Here is a 19,427-nt window from a genome sequence, read left to right as displayed (position 1 = left end):
GGCCTGTGTAGGCACTTCACTTTTGGCCCGCCACCGCTGGGTGAAAGGCACTGAACTCTGTGTCGGTGGTTTGAGAGCAAGCATGTTGTCCGCTGGTGACATGGAAGAAGATCATGGGATGTCATTAAGCGTGGTCAATTAAGACTAGGATATACGTACGGGGAAAAAGGAATATAGACTTGACAGAAAAGAATGGTGAGAGCAAGGGAAAAGTAGAATCCAAAAGATGTCCAAAAACAAAGAAACAAAAGAAAAGAAGGTGGTATATGACAATATCCAACGTTTGATATCCATCGGTAAATTCCGCCCATTCATGATCAACCCAAAACGCCAAGCCACACACAGAACTGACCCATCCACACATTCCCGGTGCTGATCATCACATCTCACCTGCGACATGTTCGTCCCAAGAAATCATCACAGCAAATGAAAATCCCTCGGCTCACTACGCGGGACGCACAGTGACATCACCCTGAACGCCTGCCAGGGCCGGGCCTGCAGCCGCTTCCGCTCCACTCCCATTCGTCGCGCCGCCGACCTCGCGCACCTCAAATGCGCTCACCCCGCCGTCCGAGTACCCGAGGAACAAGAATCCGCCGTCAGCGGCGAAGCACATCTCGGTGACACGGCTGAGATCGCCAAGGGCGCGCTGCATCGCCGCGTCCTCGGCAAGGGTCATGGTACCGTCCGGGTCAGGCCAGCACCAGAGACGCCGGCCAGTCATAGCATCAAGGATCGCCACGGAACCGCGAGCGCCGCCGCCGACGCCGCGCGCATCGCAGTACGCGACATAACGGCAGTCCGGAGAGACGCAGGCCGATGCGGCGTTGGGAATGCGGAAAGTGCGCGTGGAGCTGGCGGCGAAATCCCACACCAAGACATAGCGGTACGTCACCTTGACCGGGTTGAGGTTGTAGCCGCCGTGACCATTGGGGACGGCACGGTACGAAGCCGGGATCCAAATCGACACGGCAACAGAGCCGTACGTAGCGAGGTCCGAAGGCAAGGCTGTGTCAATCTCCTGGTGTTGCCAGGGTGCCACCACTTTGTATGGGGTAGCCGGCGCACCCTCGTGGATTTCCCAAGCAGTGAGTAGGGTTTCACGCTCCGGCGGAGGGTGACCTAACCGCGGGGGACGAGGTCCTGAGGCGGTGACAAGCAGCGGACCTGTCGCGGAGAAGGCGAGCTCGGGGAACTTGGGCAAAACGGGCAGGTTGGCATCGCGGAGTTTGATGCAGCGTGATTTCTTGAAGGGCTTTCTGTGGTGGCTCTTGGTGGCATAGTACAGCTGGATTTCATCATCTTCGCCGTCGTATGTGGCCAAAGATGCCCAATTGGCCTCCATGACGTTGGAACGCACAGCAGCCCAGCGGTTGGCATGGGACAAGGATTGCAGCTTCTTCTTGCGGTTCCAGTCCCAAATTTCAATCGAGTCGCCAAAGCCGGCGGCGATCGCGATCATGCTTGCAGGCTCCGACAGGATGGCATGGCTGCGGACAAAGTATTCCCGGGAGCGAGCCTGAGCTGTTGTGTAGCACGAGAACTTGAGATCCCGGATGACCTCACCATTGGCCACAGACCAGACCCGGATAATGTTGTTCCCATGCTTGCTGGCCAGGGTGGCCGAGGTGGTTGAGATGTCAAAGTAATAGAGCGTGGACTCCTTCAGAGGCTTGTCGGATACTAGGTGTTTCCACGGAACGACGTTCAACGGGGAGGTGGTGCTTTCAGACGGTTGGGTGAAGCGGGCGCGGAGTTCGCCCAAAGTAGTCGGAGAGAGAACGGGTGCCTGGGTTGACGGTGTAGTGCTGCTCGAGGTGGGCACCCGGTCAAGGTCGCCTTCGCGCGACGCCTGAGAATAGCGCGACGTGTCCCCCGAGGCCAGGTCTGAATCCTCCGACGGCTGCGCGGAAAAGCGGCGCGAGATCTTGCGAGCCACAGTGGGAACCGCTGGGAGCGGCCGATTCGGGGGCGGTTGCTTGGAAAGGGTCGGGTAGAGAGTGTAGCCGATCGTGGAGCCCTTGGACGGACGGCGCTCTGAGGCGAAGGAGTCTTGCCGCTGGAACATCGGGCTGCCGGGAGGAAGCATGGCTCCGTGAGCGTTCGGGTCGGGAAGCAGGAAGACGTCGTCCTGGCCCGGGTATCTCGGGGCCTCGACAGGAGGCCGAGGAGGCATACCGGACGGTTGGGGGATTTGGTACCTGGCAGCAGCGTCGTAGGGGTCGGCCCCGGGGGCGACATGAGGAGGATAAGCCGAGCTTCCGGGCCTCATGACATGGCTCAACCGATCACTAGGTTCGCGTCAGTTTGGGGTAAGACAGAGACATTGGACAAAGGGTGCTCTTCTTACGCCATCTCGTCAATATCCTCGGCCGACAAGGCATGTGGTTCCATCATGTTGCTCATGGTTTGCAGACAAGACCGACCAATTTTCGTGTTGCAGAATGGTCAGGGGCCAACTTCGAAATGATGAATCGGCTGCGTCGTCAAGAAGCAAAAACAATCAACGCTTGGGCCGATGATCGTACAGCGAGTTTCCCAGTCGAGATTGGCGCGGTGATCCGAGAGAGGGGCGAGATTCGGCGAGCACCCGGTTCAAGGCACACAAACGGGCACGATCGCCGCTGGACAGAAAAAGACCCTGGCGTGTCGGGAGCGCACGGAGATGATGGGGATGTGCCTTCTAAAGGGGCCGTGGGCAGAGAACGGACTTGAGTCACTCGAGTCGCTGTGTGTCGGAGTCCGAGGGGTTCAATGGCTGACTGAAGAGCCGATTATGTGACCAGGGGGTCGGACAGCTGCAGGACACGCGTCTGCTGACCTCAGGGGAGAGGCCGACGGAGTGGCAGACAAAGTGTGAAGCGTGAAGCTGCAGAAACTTTGTGTTACAAGAGGGGAGGGGGACATTGAGTCTCAAGATGGGGACAGGTCCATCTTGTATGTTTCCTATCACGCTCCAAGCTCCTACGTCCCTGGGCTCCTGGACTCGACCCCGACAGCCTACTTGCCGGCTATCAGGCTAGAGCTTGTGGGCAGCCAAGAATGGCTTGCCGATGGCAATGGCTCCTCCCCCTCAAGGGAGTCTTTCCGCCGTCGATCTTGGGACTTGTAGCGCCATGGGGAAGGAGCCATGCCGCGGTTGGTTGGTCGGGGCCCCGGGCTCACAGCCTGGAGCAGCCCTGCTCAGGCTGAAGGAAGGAGTGGCGGACGGTGTGGGGTTCACCAGCCGGCCTGGCCTGCTGCCCGGCACGGGCAAGTGGGGTTTGCATGGATCAATCCTGGTCTTGGAGCACGACCTCCTTGGGAACATTCTGGGGCATGGTTTTTTTTCCCTCTCTGCTGTTTCCTCCGCCGATGTTCGCAATGCATGCTTTTGGAGCTGGACAACAAGTGGAAAAACACGAAACTGGCCACCGTCAGGCGTCTCGACCTCTTCCCCATGGAACCCTCCTTTTCTCATCCTGACGGTACTTACATGGCACGCCCGCTGCCTTATCTTGACCACCCCTCGACCTCTCTGCGCTGTCAAGATCCCTTCATCTCTTTGTGGGGCAGGTTTATTTTTCCCTGTTGTAGTCAATGGGGCTGGGCCTGACTACAGTCTCTGCCTTCTCCATATCTCTCTTCCGACGCTCTCCAGCTAGTGTAGTCATTTTCCTGTTGCTCCATCTGCTCCATCGCCTTCATCCCGTTCCAGAATGGTCGTTCTCCTCGCTCTGTTCTCCAAAATCAGCCGATAGGATACTGCCCGTTGAAGCTCGACTTTTCCGCAACTCCGGTCGGCAGCACATCACCGTTTTTCGTGATGGTGGTTGTTTGAGCAGCAGCTCTGCGCGACCAACGTGCCGTGTCCTGCAGCGTGGTCGCAGCCACATGGCGCTAGCCCCTGGCAAACGGGCCGAAAAATGCAACCCATCCGCGTCCAACACGGCCACGAGCAACCAGCCATGACCAGCAGACTTTTGGCTTGGACCTTTGCACATGTCACGACGCCTGTTGCCCTGCACCAACTCACTAAGACAGGAAAGGAATCGTGCCGCCACGCTCCATGGACGCCAGCATGCTCTTCTTGTCCCCGTCTCCGGGTAAAGTTCACGTTTCCTCCACAATTCCTTCTTTGGATCATATCGCCCCGCCTGACTCCCGAGCTCCGCACCTCCGGATGCTGCACCCTGATGATTCTGCAGCAGCGAGTCGCGTATCCAGCGCCTCTCCGCCACCGAGTTCTGACATGACGCCCATTTCCTTTTGGAGACACCGCACACTTACGAGATGCAGCTGAGTCATTGTCTCTTGGCCTGGCTGCCCCTATCTTTTATCTGTCTCTACATACATGCATACAGTCTGGCGTGGTGCGGCCGCCACTCGAGCCTGGTCAGTACTCCGTACTCCCTAGCGCATGTGTTCATTGCCATTCCGACGTCAAACTCATGTTTTCCCGGAACCACAATTTCCCCCAGAGTCCTTTCTCCAGTCCCAGGTGGGTGGAAATGAAACCCTACTCCACTGTTCGGGTCACGACGGGAGTCCGCCTTGCGACCTAGCACAGAGTCTCATAGCCGAAAGCGACCGGGTTGGCTCGTGCGTCAGCGATGGCCAGCCAGCTCCAGGGTCTGGGCGTCTCTATCAAAAACACCATCTTCAGATCTCTCAATGGAACCGCGGTCCCAGACACAGAGGCCGAGCTAGCGATCAACACAGACCGTGTGGTCATGCTCATACATGCACTCTGTACCATGAATTAAATTCTCACGAACCAACGCGACAGGAGGAGATGCCTGGACACGAACTGTACCAGCAACTGATCGTTCACATGGGCCGGTTGCCGGATTCCAATACATCCTGCATGTTCCCGCTGCCCTGTCGGCATCCGCCCCGAGCGACGAACTTATCAGCCGAGAAACACACACCACCTCGATCTCATCAGGCCCTCACAGTCGCAAGGCGGAACCTGCTCCGCTGAGCTGTGCTTGTCCGTGATTGAAATCATCCAGTAACGTGAGTCAGTAGAGTAGCAAGCTGTAAGGGGCCGCATGCACCAAAGGTCTGAGCACCTTCCGAGTGCCGAGTTTACCGGTCGGGGTCTTGTGAGTGCCGATGTTGCCGAGCTGAGACATTCCCATGGGACCCCAATTACACAAGGCGCTTGGCACCAGGACGGATCAGCAGCTTGATGTCTACATTGTTTCTGATTTTAGCTGGGAATCGGCATCGAGAATCACGCTAGAAGCTCTCCCTGATGTTTCCTCTGACACAATGAACCGGAGATGCCCAGACGACCCGTCCATCTCGTCGTCGATAGCGCCGTCAGTGTCACACATGGACTAATCTACCACTTTGCCACGAGCAAGGATGGAGGGGATATCGATGATGCAATAGGGAGGCGAGACAAGCGAAAGACACACGGCGTAGGGTCCATCAACATGTCTCCTTCATGCTGTCCTACCTTGCGCTCTGGGCAACGCAGATCTGCTAGCCCATTCCCACTGCTTGAGAAGTTCGGCTCGACAGAACTCGAGCTTCTCCCCCATTCGAGTTGACGAGCCAATGGGCTTAGGGGTGGCGAGATATGGGGAGGGGAGATTGGGGAAAAGGCGGGGGATCCTCTTCATGCAAGGGACATCCATCCCGATCGTGACGGCGCATATGTTCGGTTCGTTCGTTCGTTCGTTCGTTGCGATATGTCTCACCCCAGCCCCTGGCCTGCATGGCAACCACGTGGCTCAGTTCCCGGTGCGATGGTTGCGTCTCCGGGGATCGACATCCGTGCATGGGAGGGAACCGGCTGGTTGGAGAGAGCTTCTATGTACTGTGCTTCCATTACTCAGATGGCAGAGCAGGCTTCGCTGCGCCTTGATGTTTGTGGATAGTTGGTCTCGAGACCAACCCTTGAGCATGACCAGGGACATCGTTCGTCGCTGAAATTACTCGTTGTCATTGGGGAGGTTGGTGGCTTGGTAACTGTCAAGTGTGGTTTCGAGGTTGGTCTCGGGTTGGAGTGTGACGGGTGGGAGTGAAACCGTATCCCGCACGAAGAGGTTCTTTTCTTGTTGTCTCTGTTCTCTCCTCATACCTTATCTTCTCTCCTCATTCACATGCTTCCCATGAGTTCCGCAGCAGTGACGACGACAATGGGACGGCAGACTGAGTTTAGAATGGCTTACGGTCTCGTGGTCACACAGTGGCTACTAGTTCAAGACGGCTGCCACACTGTTCAGGCTGGAATTTACAAGTTCTGGAGGTTGTCCTCACACCTAGCTGCACAGTTCGCCAAACGCAGGAGGAAGAACGGATGCCTCGTGCATGACGTCTTGTGGACGGGCCGGGGGCGTTACCCCCGCTTTTCCTCCTCATCTGATGGTTAGAATAGATTATTTTCTTCATTCACTTGGCTCACTGTTGCCGCGCGGCTTAGCCATCCAAGCGATATGCATAGCTCGACATCCGCGGAGGTTTCGTGCTTCTTGAAAGTTATTTCAGACTCAGGCAATGACGAGGCAATTTGCCACAATTCTGGGGCGCTGAGTGTCCGAACTTAGAACCATCCTAGAACGCCTGGTGAATTCTGGTCCGCTTCAGTTGCTCCTTTGTCATACTTTTCTTATCACTGAGTGACAGCAACTATTATCGAGATCGTCGGTCTGAACATAGGAGAGGCGGCTCGTGGGACACTGAAATATCAGATATGTGCCCGTGAAGAGGACTACATATATCGTTGCTTCATACTATTCACAAGTCGGTTAATTGTGGTGCCGCGGTTCCTTTGGTTGGGTCAAGATCCATCCGATCTCCTCACGTCACCTGAAAACAACAACACAGGAGCGCCGGTGGTTGCTCCGCGATGTCAACCATCCAAAGCTTGCTTTCAGGGTCAGATGCCTCCCACGTCACCAATCTCTCCAACATGTGTCTTCATCCGCATCTAAAAGGGCATCGGTTTCAACATCCTCATCCTTCCCAGACATTCCCTCACGGACTTCACAATCCGAGGAGTCTTGTAAACAACATCAGTCATCATGGATCCTCACGGCCAGGGTCCCTCAATGGGGATCCCACATAATAACCACAACAATAACCAAAGCCTCATCCAGATCTCCCGTCAACTTGGTCTCCCTATTCCTGATCCAGACGGCGCCGTCACTCCTCCGCGCCCCGAGCCGGGATCCATCAGCCCCTCGTTCGCATCCATGCAAGCCTCCTTCATGACTGCCTTCAACCCCTTCGGGGAGGCAGCAGACCCCAAATGGAAGGGAAAGAACAACGTCCCCGTGGCACCTTTCACTGCTTCTACCCTTACCGCTCGCGTAAACCCTCCGCCTCCTGCCTACCAGGTGCCCTGCGGCCAGTGTGACTGGCATGCCGTCCATCCCTGGCCTGCGTATAGGAGCGAGTGGCAGTGGATGTGTCACAACACTCCTTGGCAATCCTGTATGCCGAGTACTTCGACATCTGCTGATGGCGGCGGCAACTGGCCGTTGGGAGATGACAGGTTCATGGCCGGTCCATCTCAGGCCCATCTGCCAAGCAGCTCGACATCCCCTGGCATCGGCTCCAGCTGGCCGTTGGCAGATGATAACGTACTGTCTGGCCCATTCCCACCCAGTGTGCCTAACAGATCGGCGTCCTTTGCTGCCGGTCAGCCGGATTGCCGTGGGATGAGGCCCGACGTGCCGCGCGTGCCGGTGCCAGGCCCAACATGCCCTGACGACCCGGCAGAGATGGTCGTCGCGGCGATTGAAGAGACGAGGAAGGATCTGCGGGACGCTTTGACAAGCACCGAGAAGGAGTATGAGGAGAGGATAACTGCTAGCTGTAAGTTTCTCTGCCCCGTTGCTGCTTTTCGCGATAAGAACTAACAGTTGGTCAACAGACGAGCGACTTGTCAATATTTATGACGGGGAGCTTGTCAATCAAATCTTCGCCGACGCCGACATCTCGGGTTGGATCAAACCCGGGGTTTGGAAGCTTCACCCCGAATCTCGCCAGTTCAGCGCCGATCCCAAACATCGAGTGGACTTCATGCCGCTGGTCCAAGCTCACCAGCACCGCCTCTGGAGCTGCCGGATTTTCGGCATCGCACGGCCGATGTTGTCCCAGGTGTTGGCCGACCTTGAGGAGAGCCCGAACAACACATCCTTATTCGACCACACCGTGCAGTCCTATCGCCCTGGGTTAGGCAGGGGTTGTGAGGTTGACGGTGAGGAAGATGATGCTGCAAATCATGAAAAGTATGACGGTCCTCAGGAGGTACAAGAGGGGAAGCACGAAGAAAATGACCATGGGGAGTGGGACTGGGGCCAGGACCCTGATCAGGTTAAAGTCGTGGAGTGCAGCGGCGAAGAATGGGTCGTGACGATAAAGTGTGAGACGGAGGAGGAGGCTGGTTCCTGGAATCGCGGGGGCGAAAGCCCTGACGAGGAAGAGGACGGAGGCGACGAGGTCAAGATTCCTGAAGGTGCGTTCGTTCCGCTTCCGGGCCCAGCAGCGCCAGTGGACCAGCCGGAGATCTCCAAAAGGGCATGTTGCCTGGATGACAACCAGCAGCACCCTTCAGTGAGCCGGTGGAACAGTTTGCGGTCGCAGTCTGGATCGGTTGGAGAATCTTCCAATGCAGCCCAGCGTCGGCCGATGTCGTGGTTCTGGTAAGACGGTGTAAGGGGGTTGGGTCGAACTACATAATGTGCCGGATCGTGTGGAGGAAGATTGATTCGGCGAGAATGAGGGAGTATGGAAGGACGCATGTGGTACAGGTTTGGGATACCTTGATCTATGTGAGATAGTATGAGAGGACTGGGTCAACCTATATCTCAATGCCATGTATATGTAGCTATGCATCATAATCTGCCTCCTCGTTTGTTTGTCAACCTTTCTTTGCCTTCGCAGGATCTCAAGTCTTTCACTTTGTGTCTCCAATAACACAGACCCCTTCCTCGTGCGACCCAAGAGGTATGAAGCTAATGTGAAATATGTTAACGCTTAGGTCGGGTATCCATCATTACTGCATGCCGTCATGATCTCGTGACTCGTGGTGTCTTCATGCATGGAAAAAGAAAGAAAAAACGAAAAAATGAAAAAGAGAAAAATGAAGAATAAAAAAAAAAAGAGTAAACCAACAAGGAGAATAGAAGAAAAGATGTCAAAAGAGACAAATGCCGAGGTCTTGAAAAAGTGGACTCAAATGCCGCCCGAGCCATGCATGATGCCCAATGCCCAAATGCAATGAAAATGAAGAACGCAACCAAAATTCGACAATGCAGCCCCCAAACGCCTCATGCAAATGCCAGATCATGGAAATAACCAAGAAGAAAGAAAGAAGAGAAGAGAGGGAGAAAAAAATCAAACCCCCAAACTTCTCCTCCTCTTCCCAACACTCCCCTTCCTCATCCTCCTCCTCCTCGCCCGCCGGTCCACAACACCCTTCACAACGACCCCAAGGACCATCAGCGCCTCCACGCTGAGCAGCCCGATCCATATCCCGTTTAACAGCCTGTCTTCATCCTTGGTAGCCGCCTTCGCGGCGGCGAGGAGCGCACTCCAAGCGGCCGCGATGTCGTTGTAGCTCCCTCCTCCTAGCGTCATGACTTGGGGGATGGAGAGGCAGGACGGAAGGGAGAGCGAGGCGAGGTAGGAAGTCCATGTTGACGGCACGAGATTGTGGATGGTTTGGAGGTTGGTTTGGATGAGGTTGAGATTCAGGCTGCGGGTTTTGTCGAGCGCGGGGAGGAGGCGGTTTAGGGCCGTGGAGAGGTCGGTGGGGAGGTGCATTGGGTGAGGCGGTTTGTTTGAGCTCGGGTGGTGATTATTAGGGTGGTAGTGGCGGTGGTGGCGGTGGTGGTGGTTAGTGGTGTCGTCGGCGTGAGAAGTGATGTATGGAGAGAGATGATCGCTGCTTGAACTTCAGTCTCTACCGTCGAATTTGTATGAACGATCCTGGCTCTGGTGATGGTGCCCGATGGCTAGTCTGCTCCGTGGCCCACAATGACTGGCAATGACACAACAGGAGTGGGACGGTTTGCGTTGAAGATCGTGGGGTCGAGTGGTGTGATTTGGCAAAGTTCAGTTGGTCTTCCCCCTCTGTTGATCTAGTTGATGAGTCCCGATAGCTCGAGGTTTGTTTTCCAGAGACGTCGAGGAGGGGAAATGTGGTTCAAGTAGTGTAAAAACTCCCCACGGCGAAAAACGTCTTGTCGATATCGGCGGGGCAGATCTCGTCGTCTGCAGCAGGCGGCAAGCTAATCTGGTAGCTGCGTGATGGGCTGCAGGTGGTGTCGTATCCGGGCAAGGGTGGTGTTGGCGGTCTCCGCTGACTGCATAAGCCAGTCGGTGAAGATTTTAAGAGTCTGGCGATGCCCAGAAAGACTCTTCAAGATCTGATATTGTGAAGATGGCGACTAGATCGCGGAATGGGAGCCCCGTCCGTGATATCGAACCGATATCGAACGGGCGTGGGAAAACGGATCATAACCCTGGTGGTGAGCCCGGTGGTGCAAAGTGGCTGGGGAGGTGGTTAGCGCGGCGTCAAAAATGCTTGGGTCCCAATGCGGTGAAGCCTGAGAGAGGGGGGATGGGGCGACAGCACACCGCCTTGAGAGTGGGATTTGAAGGATGTGCAGGAGAGCCAGAGAAAAATCTTCGCTGACGGGGAGGTTCATGGACTTGTATCCCGGGGGGAGAAAATGCCACGCTGGAAGCCATGGTAAGGGGAGGCCGAGAGAACCGGACCGAAGAGTTGCAGTTCAAGGTAAGCCGTCACCTTGTTTAATTCCCGAAAATTGACAGGAAACGTCATGGAGGGCACTCAACGATGCCAAGCACGCGGGATCGCCCTCGCCAAGTTGGAAGGGTACGGTGGAAACTCCAGAACCACGGAAAACACCATCCTCAATTCCGACAAGCTTGATTTTGATCCAGGTCGTCATGGTTGATGAGATCTTAGAGATGCAGATGGTGACACAGCCATGTGCGGCGGATGCGGGTGCGGGAACGGCTTGGCGACGCCACACGCACACAAAGGAGCGTGTGGATGCTATTTTCGACACCTCCATCTCATTGGGTTCCCGATGTTTCCGACAGGCGAAGATGCAAAGCGTTTGAGACACCCGCTGTGCAGCGACAATAGCAACAGTGGCTGTTTCTTCATCTCGCCGGGCTGGGAGGAGGGGAGAGACACGGATGGGTGGGCCAGAAGTCACTGAGGCTCGGTCACAACTTTGAGTCTTCATCGTAAGACTAACAAGAGAATTTATCCGGGCGAAACGGAAAGGAAGCCATCCCCAGAATAAATGGTCGCTTGAATTCCCGTGGTTTGTCACATGATACAACCTAGAATTATTGTTCCAAATTACTACACAACTACACGGAACCCAAGTCTGACACGTTCCGCAACTGTTGAGTTGTATCCTTGACAAGCGCATGTTACAATGGGCCAGAAGAGTCTGGCCCTGGAAGAGGGCTCTGGAAATTCTAACACTTCTTTGCCAAAAAGGGCTTTGAGAGGATCCTGGTGCTCATGCACATCAAGACCAAGTCAAGGCTTGTCGGACCAAAGGGTTACCGGATCCGTGAGTCATATACTCCCATTGAGATACTCGAAAATTACAGGAGATCAGGTCTTGAGCCAACAGGACACGCTCCACGAAGCCACTACAGAGGTACCATTGCCACGTCTGCATGATTCAAGGAGCCTGCTTGCTTAGTCGAAGCCAACCTCATCCTTTGTGTTTACTAGCACCTTGCTTATCAGGCGATCCGTGTAGAAAGAAAGATGGAGCATGGACAGGTGAGTGTGGCGGGGCGTTTGTCCCATATTCATTCCGCACTAGAACACAAAGTTGCAAATTTTGGTCGAACTGAACTTGGTCCCGCAGTCTTGATTTTCGGAGACTGCAGACCGTAGTTGACAAAGGAGGAAAACAACTGGCCCTGAGGTCCGACGACCCGACTGAATCAGAAGAATCGAGTAGTATTCAGCTAAAACCAGGATGTGGAAGAAGAAGAGGACACGCCCTCCCGGGGAGCCGGCCACCAATGTGCCACGAAACCGGCGTTTGGTTGACACTGCCGGTGGTCGTCCCGTGTCAGTAGCTATGCTAACGGTGATAGATGTTTCTATCCGTCTTGAAGATCAGAGTCCCGGAAATCCGAGACGGTGTACGATACATCCATGGATGGATGATCGGTGATAAATCTGAGAATTAAGTCAAGGTTCCAAGTTCCGTCCTCTCCCATCCTCGTTGAAGCCCTGAGTGCATTCCTAGGCGACATAGGTTGTGCTCCCTGACATCAAATGTTTTTTTACCACGATATGAATTGACCAGACACCAGTATCAAACACCCAACGCTGACCGCCGTGGGGCTTTTAATCAGCATAGCAACGACGCACCATCAGGAAGATTCTCCGTGCAGGTACTCACTTAACCCGGACAAACAAACTGCATATTGCAACGATTATTGACATGGCCCCAAGGACTTTAGCTGTGGAAGCCTCGAATCTTTCTGACACAAGTTTTGACAGCGAATTTGGAGGTCTTAAGTCTCCTTCCCCCGCATCCAGTCCTCACGTCCTCATTGAGTACTCCCCCACCCCATGCCAATGACATTCCCGCACTCTGGAAAAAGGGATGCACATGCCTTCAGGTTCGTCCTGTCCAAACAATGTCGTCTCAGGAACCTGAGCTCCCGTAATGTTATTACGCTAGTTGGGGGTGAAGTCGGCACCTTGTCCATCTGATGATCCGGCTACCCCACCCTGCTTGCCCCGAACCCTCGGAAGATGGCTCGAAAGCCGGAATCCCGGAGGTGTACCTGCTCAAAAACGGGGGCGCAAAACCCTTGGCAACTTGGAACTCCCATCAGATTCAAAAGATCACCGTGATTCCATCCGCCAGATAAAGTGAACACGTTTGACCTTGGAGTTGTACATGCTCTGCACCACATGATCCAGAACAACTTGGCCCTGGCCCCTTCGTCGGCATTGTGTACCGGAGTCAAGTCAAGCCACGCCTCCATCAGCCATGTCAAGCCCACAAGCCAAGTGGGGCACCCCGGATTTACCCCAGATTGACCGGGGGCGGGGCGCAGCTGCCGGGCTGTTAGCGCGACCAACCGGACGCATGGGCCAGGTACCTCGAGAGTTGCCAGGGTCCCCTATGGACCAGGCCATTATCATGTCATCATCTTGTACCCGTCACGCGATCCCATGAGCTGGCCCAAAACAGGAGGCAACGCACGCAACGGCAAGCCACCACTTGAACCCGTGCTGCGTTAGAGACCTACCCCGCCCAGATCTGACGAGCCAGGAACCATGCACGGACGGGAGCAGCATTCCCCAATGCGATGCTGGTTCTGTGGTCCGAGGTGCTCCTGCTGAATCAATGGGGTGGTGGTGCTTGCAAGCTGCGATGACCAAGCAGTTTCCCGGTCCGTCCAGTCAGCTAAAACCCTCCCCCTCCTCGGCTTCCCCTCATTGACTTGCTTCCCCTCCCTCTCCTTTTCGCCTCCCGTCTTCGTCCTTTGTCTTCCCCTCTTCCACACTCAACTGCACCATCCATTTGCCAGCTGCTTAGCATCAATCGACGTCTTCAAGGTAAGAAGGCAGTTCCTCGCTGCTGCGAATCACCACAACAACAACCTCTTGCTCACCCGCTCGTGTCTTGTGCTAGACTCTTGCGCAATCCCTTTGATCGGCCCACGTAACACACACGACACATCTCCAACATGTCGGAACCACTCACCAAGGTTGACTCCGCCGTCCAAGGCATCGACGTCAAGGAGACGAAGGAGTCAAAGCGCAAGGGTAGCACCAGCGCTTCGGGCGTCATGAACATCAATGACCTGGGTGAGCCTCTCACGTAACCGCCTCCTGGCCGCCGCCGTGCCCAGCAGGTGGGATGATTTGCAAGCACCCAACTGATGCCCATTGCCCTTCAGAGGCCCAGGGAATTGAGCTCCAAGTTGCCAAGGAGACACAAGGAACGGGGTGGTAAGCTCGAACTCTGCGTTCCTGTTGATGATGGCGGCATCTGACGAATGTGCCCCTATCATAGGAAGATCAACACTTCGCCGACTACAATTGATGACAAGGAGATCCTCAAGAAGTTCCTCACAACGCCCCCTGTCAAGAAGATTGACCTCCACTTCCCATTGGGGTTGGAAGTGACGGCGCGGAACCTCAAGGGCGTCACCATCAAGGACGCCTTGGATGCCATCCACAAGGCGTACAAGAAGAGGGTGGGTGATCCTCAGCCTGCTGCTACACCCCGTCCTTGTCCATGAGGTGCTGACTTGAATCTGTTTGCAGGCTGATGACGAGCTTGACCTGCCATACCTTGCCGGGTTCGAGTGGGACAAGTCGGAGTCATGGACGAGGTTGACTGTTCACCTGAGGAAGGATGCCGGTGTGGCGGGAGGAAGCAAAAAGAAGAAGGCAGCCAAAGGTGGCGACGAGTAGCCGGCCCGACTGCGGTCCGCATGTTCCAGTTCTTCATCGGTTCGGTCGTTTGGCTTCTTTCGGGCTGTCAATGGCGGATCTCGGGTAGAATGGGATATTGCAATAGACTGTACTGGAAGTAGGTGCTGGTTGGGAATCAAGGATTGATAACATGGTATCAACGGCGCCGGGTAGTTGTCGAACAGCAGCTGATGAATTTACATGAGTGTTGGGTATGATTCTTGGTGCATCAAATTGCTTCGAGCATGACTTCATGTACTTTCAACTGTGCCGGGTGTGGCCGAAGGACATGCTCGAAGATGGAGCCTCTGGTGGGGTCCGGTCGTTGCCCGGATGCAGACGGGATCGGGCCTGTGGGACCGGACCTGTAGCATCAAGCCCGGGCCGATCAAACCCCGGAGGACAAGCGGATGGGACCGACCTGGTTCTCGAAAATTCGTAGGTTGCCGCATGGCCCCCGCCGATGAAAAGCGCCAAGGACAAACAAATCTTATCTGCTGCTGTACAGTCTGGTGTAGTGCATCTCTCTGCTCTGAGGTATGTACTGTGCCGTGCGGAACGGTGAAGCTGTCGCCGGGGTGGGCCCCGCATACCAACGGCTATCTTCGGCCCCGCAGTATCCCGGTGCGGAATGCGAACAGCACGAGCAACGGAGCTCCAAGGGCAGGAACAAGGCCGAGGCGATGACGGCACCAATTGCTCACGCGGACCTTAAGTCTGAAACTGAGATGATAAAGTGGACTCGGCTTTCGGTAGCAGGGACCCGACAGAAGAACGGGGGAGGTGCTCTTATTTGGGTGCTGCCCACCTGAGTTGTCTTCATCCCTCAACATTGCGGTCATTGTCTCGGTCTTGCTACCTTGTAAATCTTTTTGACTATTGAGGACCCTGAACACGATTGTCGCAAAGATGCCCGTCACGGCGTTTGAGTTTGAGGAGAAGTACCAGTATCAAAATGGCTTTGACTGTTATTTCGAGTATGCCCTCTCCTGAATCCTCCATGAGCAGCACCGGCCAAGCTCTAACCTACCGGCAGGTCCTCCGCTGTACCTGGGGCCCTCCCTCTAGGCCAGAATTCGCCTCAGAAACCGCCTCTCGGCCTCTACGCCGAGAAGTTATCGGGAACTGCCTTCACTGCTCCGCGCCACGAGAACAAGCAGACATGGCTCTATCGCATTCTCCCGTCCTGCTCCCATCCTCCCTTTTCGGCAATCCCACCTCCAAACGAGTCTCTAGGTGTCGGCGGCAAGGTATTCAAGGACCTGCGCTACATTCCCAACCAATTGCGCTGGGACCCCTTTGACCATGATCCCAATGCCGACTTCGTTACGGGTCTGCACATGGTCGCTGGTGCCGGTGATCCCACGGTCAAGCAGGGCTGCGCCATGTATGTCTACGCGGCCGGCCGTTCCATGGACGACAACTCGGCCTTTTACTCAGCCGATGGCGACCTTCTTCTCGTTCCCCAAGAAGGCGTACTCGACATCCGCACTGAATTGGGCTGGCTCCTTGTCCGGCCCATGGAAATCTGCGTCATCCCCCGCGGCGTGCGCTTCCAAGTCCATCTTGCTACCGGACCCGCGCGAGGCTATGCTCTAGAGCTCTTCCAAGGTCACTTTGTCCTTCCCGAACTCGGCCCCATCGGCTCCAACGGTCTCGCCAACGCTCGCGATTTCCAAGCCCCCGTCGCCAGCTTCGACGACCACCCGGACGCCCATGGCGCCACGGCTTCTGAAGGACCCCGCGAGTACACCATCACGGTCAAGTTCAACAACGACCTCTTCCAGACCACCCAGCGACACACCCCCTTCGACGTGGTTGCCTGGCACGGAAACTACTACCCGTTCAAATACGACCTTGGCAGGTTCAACACGATCGGCACCATCTCGTACGACCACCCGGACCCGAGCATCTTCACCGTCCTCTCGGCCCCATCTGACCACCCGGGCACGTCGGTCGCGGACTTTGTCATCTTCCCGCCCCGCTGGCTCGTCGGCGAGGACACGTTCCGCCCGCCGTGGTTCCACCGCAACACGATGAGCGAGTTCATGGGCCTGATCCGCGGCGGGTACGACGCCAAGAAGGGTGGCAAGGGCGGGTTCGTGCCGGGCGGCGCGAGCTTGCACAACGTCATGAGCGGGCACGGGCCGGATGCGGAGAGTTACGAGGGCGCGAGGAACGCGGAGCTGAAGCCGCAGAAGGTGGGGGAGGGGAGCTGCGCGTTTATGTTTGAGAGCTCGTTGATGATGGGCGTGACGGAGTGGGGGTTGAGGACGTGCCAGAAGGTGCAGGAGCAGTATGCGGAGCATAGTTGGGGCGGGTTGAGGGTGCATTGGAAGGGGGGAAAGGATTGAGATGGCTTGTGGAGAGAGTGAGTGAAGAAGGGGTTGGATATTCGTTGTCTTGGAGCTTGGATACTGTCATGGGTCAGCAATCCGACGGGTAGAGAGCATGCCTGATTTGATACGAAGATTGGTGATTGCTAGTAACTTAGACAACTGAAGCGGAATCTTATTTGTGTACGGGTTCATTCAAGTCCTCGCTGTGTCTGCGCTGATTCTGTTGGGCAAGAATCATGCTGTGAAGTACCTGTGACCACAGTTGGTTGTGCTACCACATGGTGGAAAGTCACGTTCCTCCCCCAACCCGAAAAAGAATGTCTGCAACAACACCTGATAATCTGGTTAGGCTTATTGTCTATCTGGCCGACTACTAATTCAATCTTGACTCATAAATTTTATCTCTTGAATCTGCCGTGACGCTTTCCTTATGCTTACCTACAGTCCTTCAGGTTTTATGCTGTGAGGCCGGCTCAGCCCGATCGGAACAGACCGGCCCCACTCAAGTCGGCAAAATGTCCGGACCCCACCCCGAATCCTGACCGGCTTGGCATGGACTCGGCCCGGAGGTTTTCCGGGGGCTGGACTCGGGGTTGCAAGACATGACTAGAATTGGCCCGATTCCCCTTTGCCTTGCCATGCCGTGCCCCATGCTGTATTTCCTCTAATCGTGCCACCGCGTCGCCACACGACAGCTTGTCCTCGTTGGTCCCTGTTCGTCTCCTATGGCTTGTGGCATCTCGGGACAAAGAGTTTTGATTATGGGCCGGGTCTCACGGACCTCACGGGGTCTACTTCTCGAGGGTCCGACGAGAATGTCCGTCGCCATTAAGCCGAGCTCATGGCCGCCAGGAATAGGGCATCACCCTCGCAACTGACGTTACTCCAGGGTCCGTGTTAAACTAGGTACCAGCACTCCTTTGTCTTCACCTTGCCCTCACGCCAAACCACACGAACCATACCGCCATGACATATTTCTCCAAACCCCACCCCGGCCGGGTAATCGCATTCGAATGGGACCCCAACATGGACGTCGTCGAGGTCAACCAGCCTATGACGCCCGCGCCCAAAGTCATCATCAAGCTCCCACCCAATGACCCCATACTGAGGAGAGACGGCCGCCTCGCCGACGGTCTGTCGGTTCGCTTTCGCCTGGAGGACTTTGATAGGGAGTGCAATGTGTCCGGGGTTCTTGGTGGTGGGGAGGAGATTATTCGGGAAGAGTCGGTTGGAGACAATGGAGAGGTGACGGTTACATTGGTGGGGGAGGAACTGAGGATTATGGGAATTGGGAATTTTAATCTCTTTGCTGAGGTGTTTGTGACGGATGGGACGGGGGAGGCTGTGAGGATTTGGAGGGACTGGACGACGTTGATACGGGTGAGGAATTGGGAATGGTTGGTCTTGCATTGATCCTGGTAGGTAGTCGAATACAATGGCTTTGTTTTTGGCGCTGGACTTCTTTGTCTGGGGTTGATACAATGGCTTTGTCTAAGTTTGGTTCCTTTGTTTCTTTATTGCCATCTCTGTATTACTTGTGTGGCTTTGTATGTGGCTTCAATGGTCTCCGTCGAGAGCTGGCGCAGAAAAATGCCTTTCTGTCGTTCAGAGTGGGAGAAGCCTAGGTGGCAGTGCTCTACTCAACAAATGTGTGGAGAAAACAAACGGTATATTCGTCCTCCATTGTCTTTGACATATTGCAGTCGTTAGAGTTCAATATCGCTGATAAGAGCCTCGACGTTTTGGATTCGAGGTATAAGAGAAACGTGTGCCTAGCGACAATCAGCTGCTGTGATTCCTCCAACAACACCAAGAATCGAACACTCAACACATCTCCTACGACTCAGCACTCTCAGCACTCAGCAACCATGCTTCAACTTCCTGCCACAACTCGCCGGAACGGTGTCTCGGGCTGCACCCCTTCCCTTGACCAGTTCCCTCCGTATGGCACCGAGTACGTGTTTGTCAACCACATCATCACCCCCGCCCCCATTGCCTCGCTGCGCATCAAACCCTCGAGGTTCCCCTACCCTTTCACCCTCTCGAGCAGTGCTAACCTCCTGACTGCTGAGATGACGCTGATTGCTGACGATGGCTATGGCGCGACCACTAACAACCCTGTCTCTCATCTCCAGGGTGACCTTGTGCAGATTCCTACCAGGTACTTTGCCCTTGATGATGGCAGCATCACCTTTGAGTTTGTCTGGAACAGGATCTGGGTCAACCGTCACGGCTGGTACCGGTTCAAGGTTGACTTCTTCTACACCATCACCCACCAGGACGGCACCACGGAGAATGTCCAGGTTGCCAGCGCCTGGACTGCTGAACCTTTCCGGGTGGTTACTCTCCCTGCGCAGTACTACTAGAACCAAGGTAAGTGGTATTTGGAGGCGTTAAGTACTAGACTTGTCAATAGATTGGTGTCATTTCAAATCTGTTTGTTAATAGTCCCCAATGTGATACAATACTGTTGATGTCCATCGAGACTGCGAAGCTAATAGAACTGTCAACTTGTGATAGACTGGCAACTGTCGGCCAGTTGAAGTGCTTCTGGGGTGCATGCCAGAGATTCCGCAACAGAACAAAGAGAATCGAGGGAATCTAAACCTGGATTGGGTGAGCTGTATCCTGCGTGACAT

At 55.2% G+C, this 19,427-nt stretch overlaps 11 protein-coding genes across 11 annotated transcripts; 7 read left to right on the top strand and 4 right to left on the bottom strand.

The window, feature by feature from the left end:
* Positions 1-144: 144 nt before the first annotated feature.
* VTJ04DRAFT_6839 (uncharacterized protein) lies at positions 145-399 on the bottom strand (the record flags this gene model as incomplete). Its single annotated transcript, XM_069365102.1, has 1 exon — positions 145-399. One exon carries the CDS (start codon positions 397-399, stop codon positions 145-147), a length of 255 nt encoding a protein of 84 aa, XP_069218863.1.
* Positions 400-445: 46 nt separating this feature from the next.
* VTJ04DRAFT_6838 (uncharacterized protein) lies at positions 446-2,406 on the bottom strand (the record flags this gene model as incomplete). Its single annotated transcript, XM_069365101.1, has 2 exons — positions 446-2,291; positions 2,351-2,406. The coding sequence occupies 2 exons, from the start codon at positions 2,404-2,406 to the stop codon at positions 446-448; spliced, it is 1,902 nt and encodes a 633-aa protein (XP_069218862.1).
* Positions 2,407-2,466: 60 nt separating this feature from the next.
* On the top strand, positions 2,467-2,715 carry VTJ04DRAFT_6837 (uncharacterized protein; the record flags this gene model as incomplete). The annotated part of the gene is made up of 1 exon (XM_069365100.1): positions 2,467-2,715. One exon carries the CDS (start codon positions 2,467-2,469, stop codon positions 2,713-2,715), a length of 249 nt encoding a protein of 82 aa, XP_069218861.1.
* A 4,301-nt stretch (positions 2,716-7,016) lies between these two features.
* On the top strand, positions 7,017-8,646 carry VTJ04DRAFT_6836 (uncharacterized protein; the record flags this gene model as incomplete). The annotated part of the gene is made up of 2 exons (XM_069365099.1): positions 7,017-7,812; positions 7,871-8,646. The coding sequence occupies 2 exons, from the start codon at positions 7,017-7,019 to the stop codon at positions 8,644-8,646; spliced, it is 1,572 nt and encodes a 523-aa protein (XP_069218860.1).
* A 690-nt stretch (positions 8,647-9,336) lies between these two features.
* On the bottom strand, positions 9,337-9,765 carry VTJ04DRAFT_6835 (uncharacterized protein; the record flags this gene model as incomplete). The annotated part of the gene is made up of 1 exon (XM_069365098.1): positions 9,337-9,765. The coding sequence occupies one exon, from the start codon at positions 9,763-9,765 to the stop codon at positions 9,337-9,339; it is 429 nt and encodes a 142-aa protein (XP_069218859.1).
* A 3,248-nt stretch (positions 9,766-13,013) lies between these two features.
* VTJ04DRAFT_6834 (uncharacterized protein) lies at positions 13,014-13,682 on the top strand (the record flags this gene model as incomplete). Its single annotated transcript, XM_069365097.1, has 3 exons — positions 13,014-13,121; positions 13,430-13,585; positions 13,662-13,682. The coding sequence occupies 3 exons, from the start codon at positions 13,014-13,016 to the stop codon at positions 13,680-13,682; spliced, it is 285 nt and encodes a 94-aa protein (XP_069218858.1).
* Positions 13,683-13,716: 34 nt separating this feature from the next.
* VTJ04DRAFT_6833 (uncharacterized protein) lies at positions 13,717-14,449 on the top strand (the record flags this gene model as incomplete). The annotated part of the gene is made up of 4 exons (XM_069365096.1): positions 13,717-13,837; positions 13,930-13,981; positions 14,046-14,229; positions 14,300-14,449. The coding sequence occupies 4 exons, from the start codon at positions 13,717-13,719 to the stop codon at positions 14,447-14,449; spliced, it is 507 nt and encodes a 168-aa protein (XP_069218857.1).
* Positions 14,450-14,482: 33 nt separating this feature from the next.
* Positions 14,483-14,704, bottom strand: VTJ04DRAFT_6832 (uncharacterized protein; the record flags this gene model as incomplete). Its single annotated transcript, XM_069365095.1, has 1 exon — positions 14,483-14,704. The coding sequence occupies one exon, from the start codon at positions 14,702-14,704 to the stop codon at positions 14,483-14,485; it is 222 nt and encodes a 73-aa protein (XP_069218856.1).
* Positions 14,705-15,358: 654 nt separating this feature from the next.
* On the top strand, positions 15,359-16,803 carry VTJ04DRAFT_6831 (uncharacterized protein; the record flags this gene model as incomplete). Its single annotated transcript, XM_069365094.1, has 2 exons — positions 15,359-15,426; positions 15,486-16,803. The coding sequence occupies 2 exons, from the start codon at positions 15,359-15,361 to the stop codon at positions 16,801-16,803; spliced, it is 1,386 nt and encodes a 461-aa protein (XP_069218855.1).
* A 951-nt stretch (positions 16,804-17,754) lies between these two features.
* On the top strand, positions 17,755-18,201 carry VTJ04DRAFT_6830 (uncharacterized protein; the record flags this gene model as incomplete). Its single annotated transcript, XM_069365093.1, has 1 exon — positions 17,755-18,201. One exon carries the CDS (start codon positions 17,755-17,757, stop codon positions 18,199-18,201), a length of 447 nt encoding a protein of 148 aa, XP_069218854.1.
* A 455-nt stretch (positions 18,202-18,656) lies between these two features.
* VTJ04DRAFT_6829 (uncharacterized protein) lies at positions 18,657-19,154 on the top strand (the record flags this gene model as incomplete). The annotated part of the gene is made up of 1 exon (XM_069365091.1): positions 18,657-19,154. The coding sequence occupies one exon, from the start codon at positions 18,657-18,659 to the stop codon at positions 19,152-19,154; it is 498 nt and encodes a 165-aa protein (XP_069218853.1).
* Between the last annotated feature and the right edge of the window lie 273 nt (positions 19,155-19,427).

Source organism: Mycothermus thermophilus (assembly GCF_041956435.1).
Source record: "Mycothermus thermophilus strain CBS 625.91 unplaced genomic scaffold VTJ04scaffold_4, whole genome shotgun sequence".
NCBI classification, from domain to species: Eukaryota; Fungi; Ascomycota; class Sordariomycetes; order Sordariales; family Chaetomiaceae; genus Mycothermus; species Mycothermus thermophilus.
Note: the sequence above shows the minus strand (reverse complement) of the source record. Positions and strands in the feature narration are given on the sequence as shown.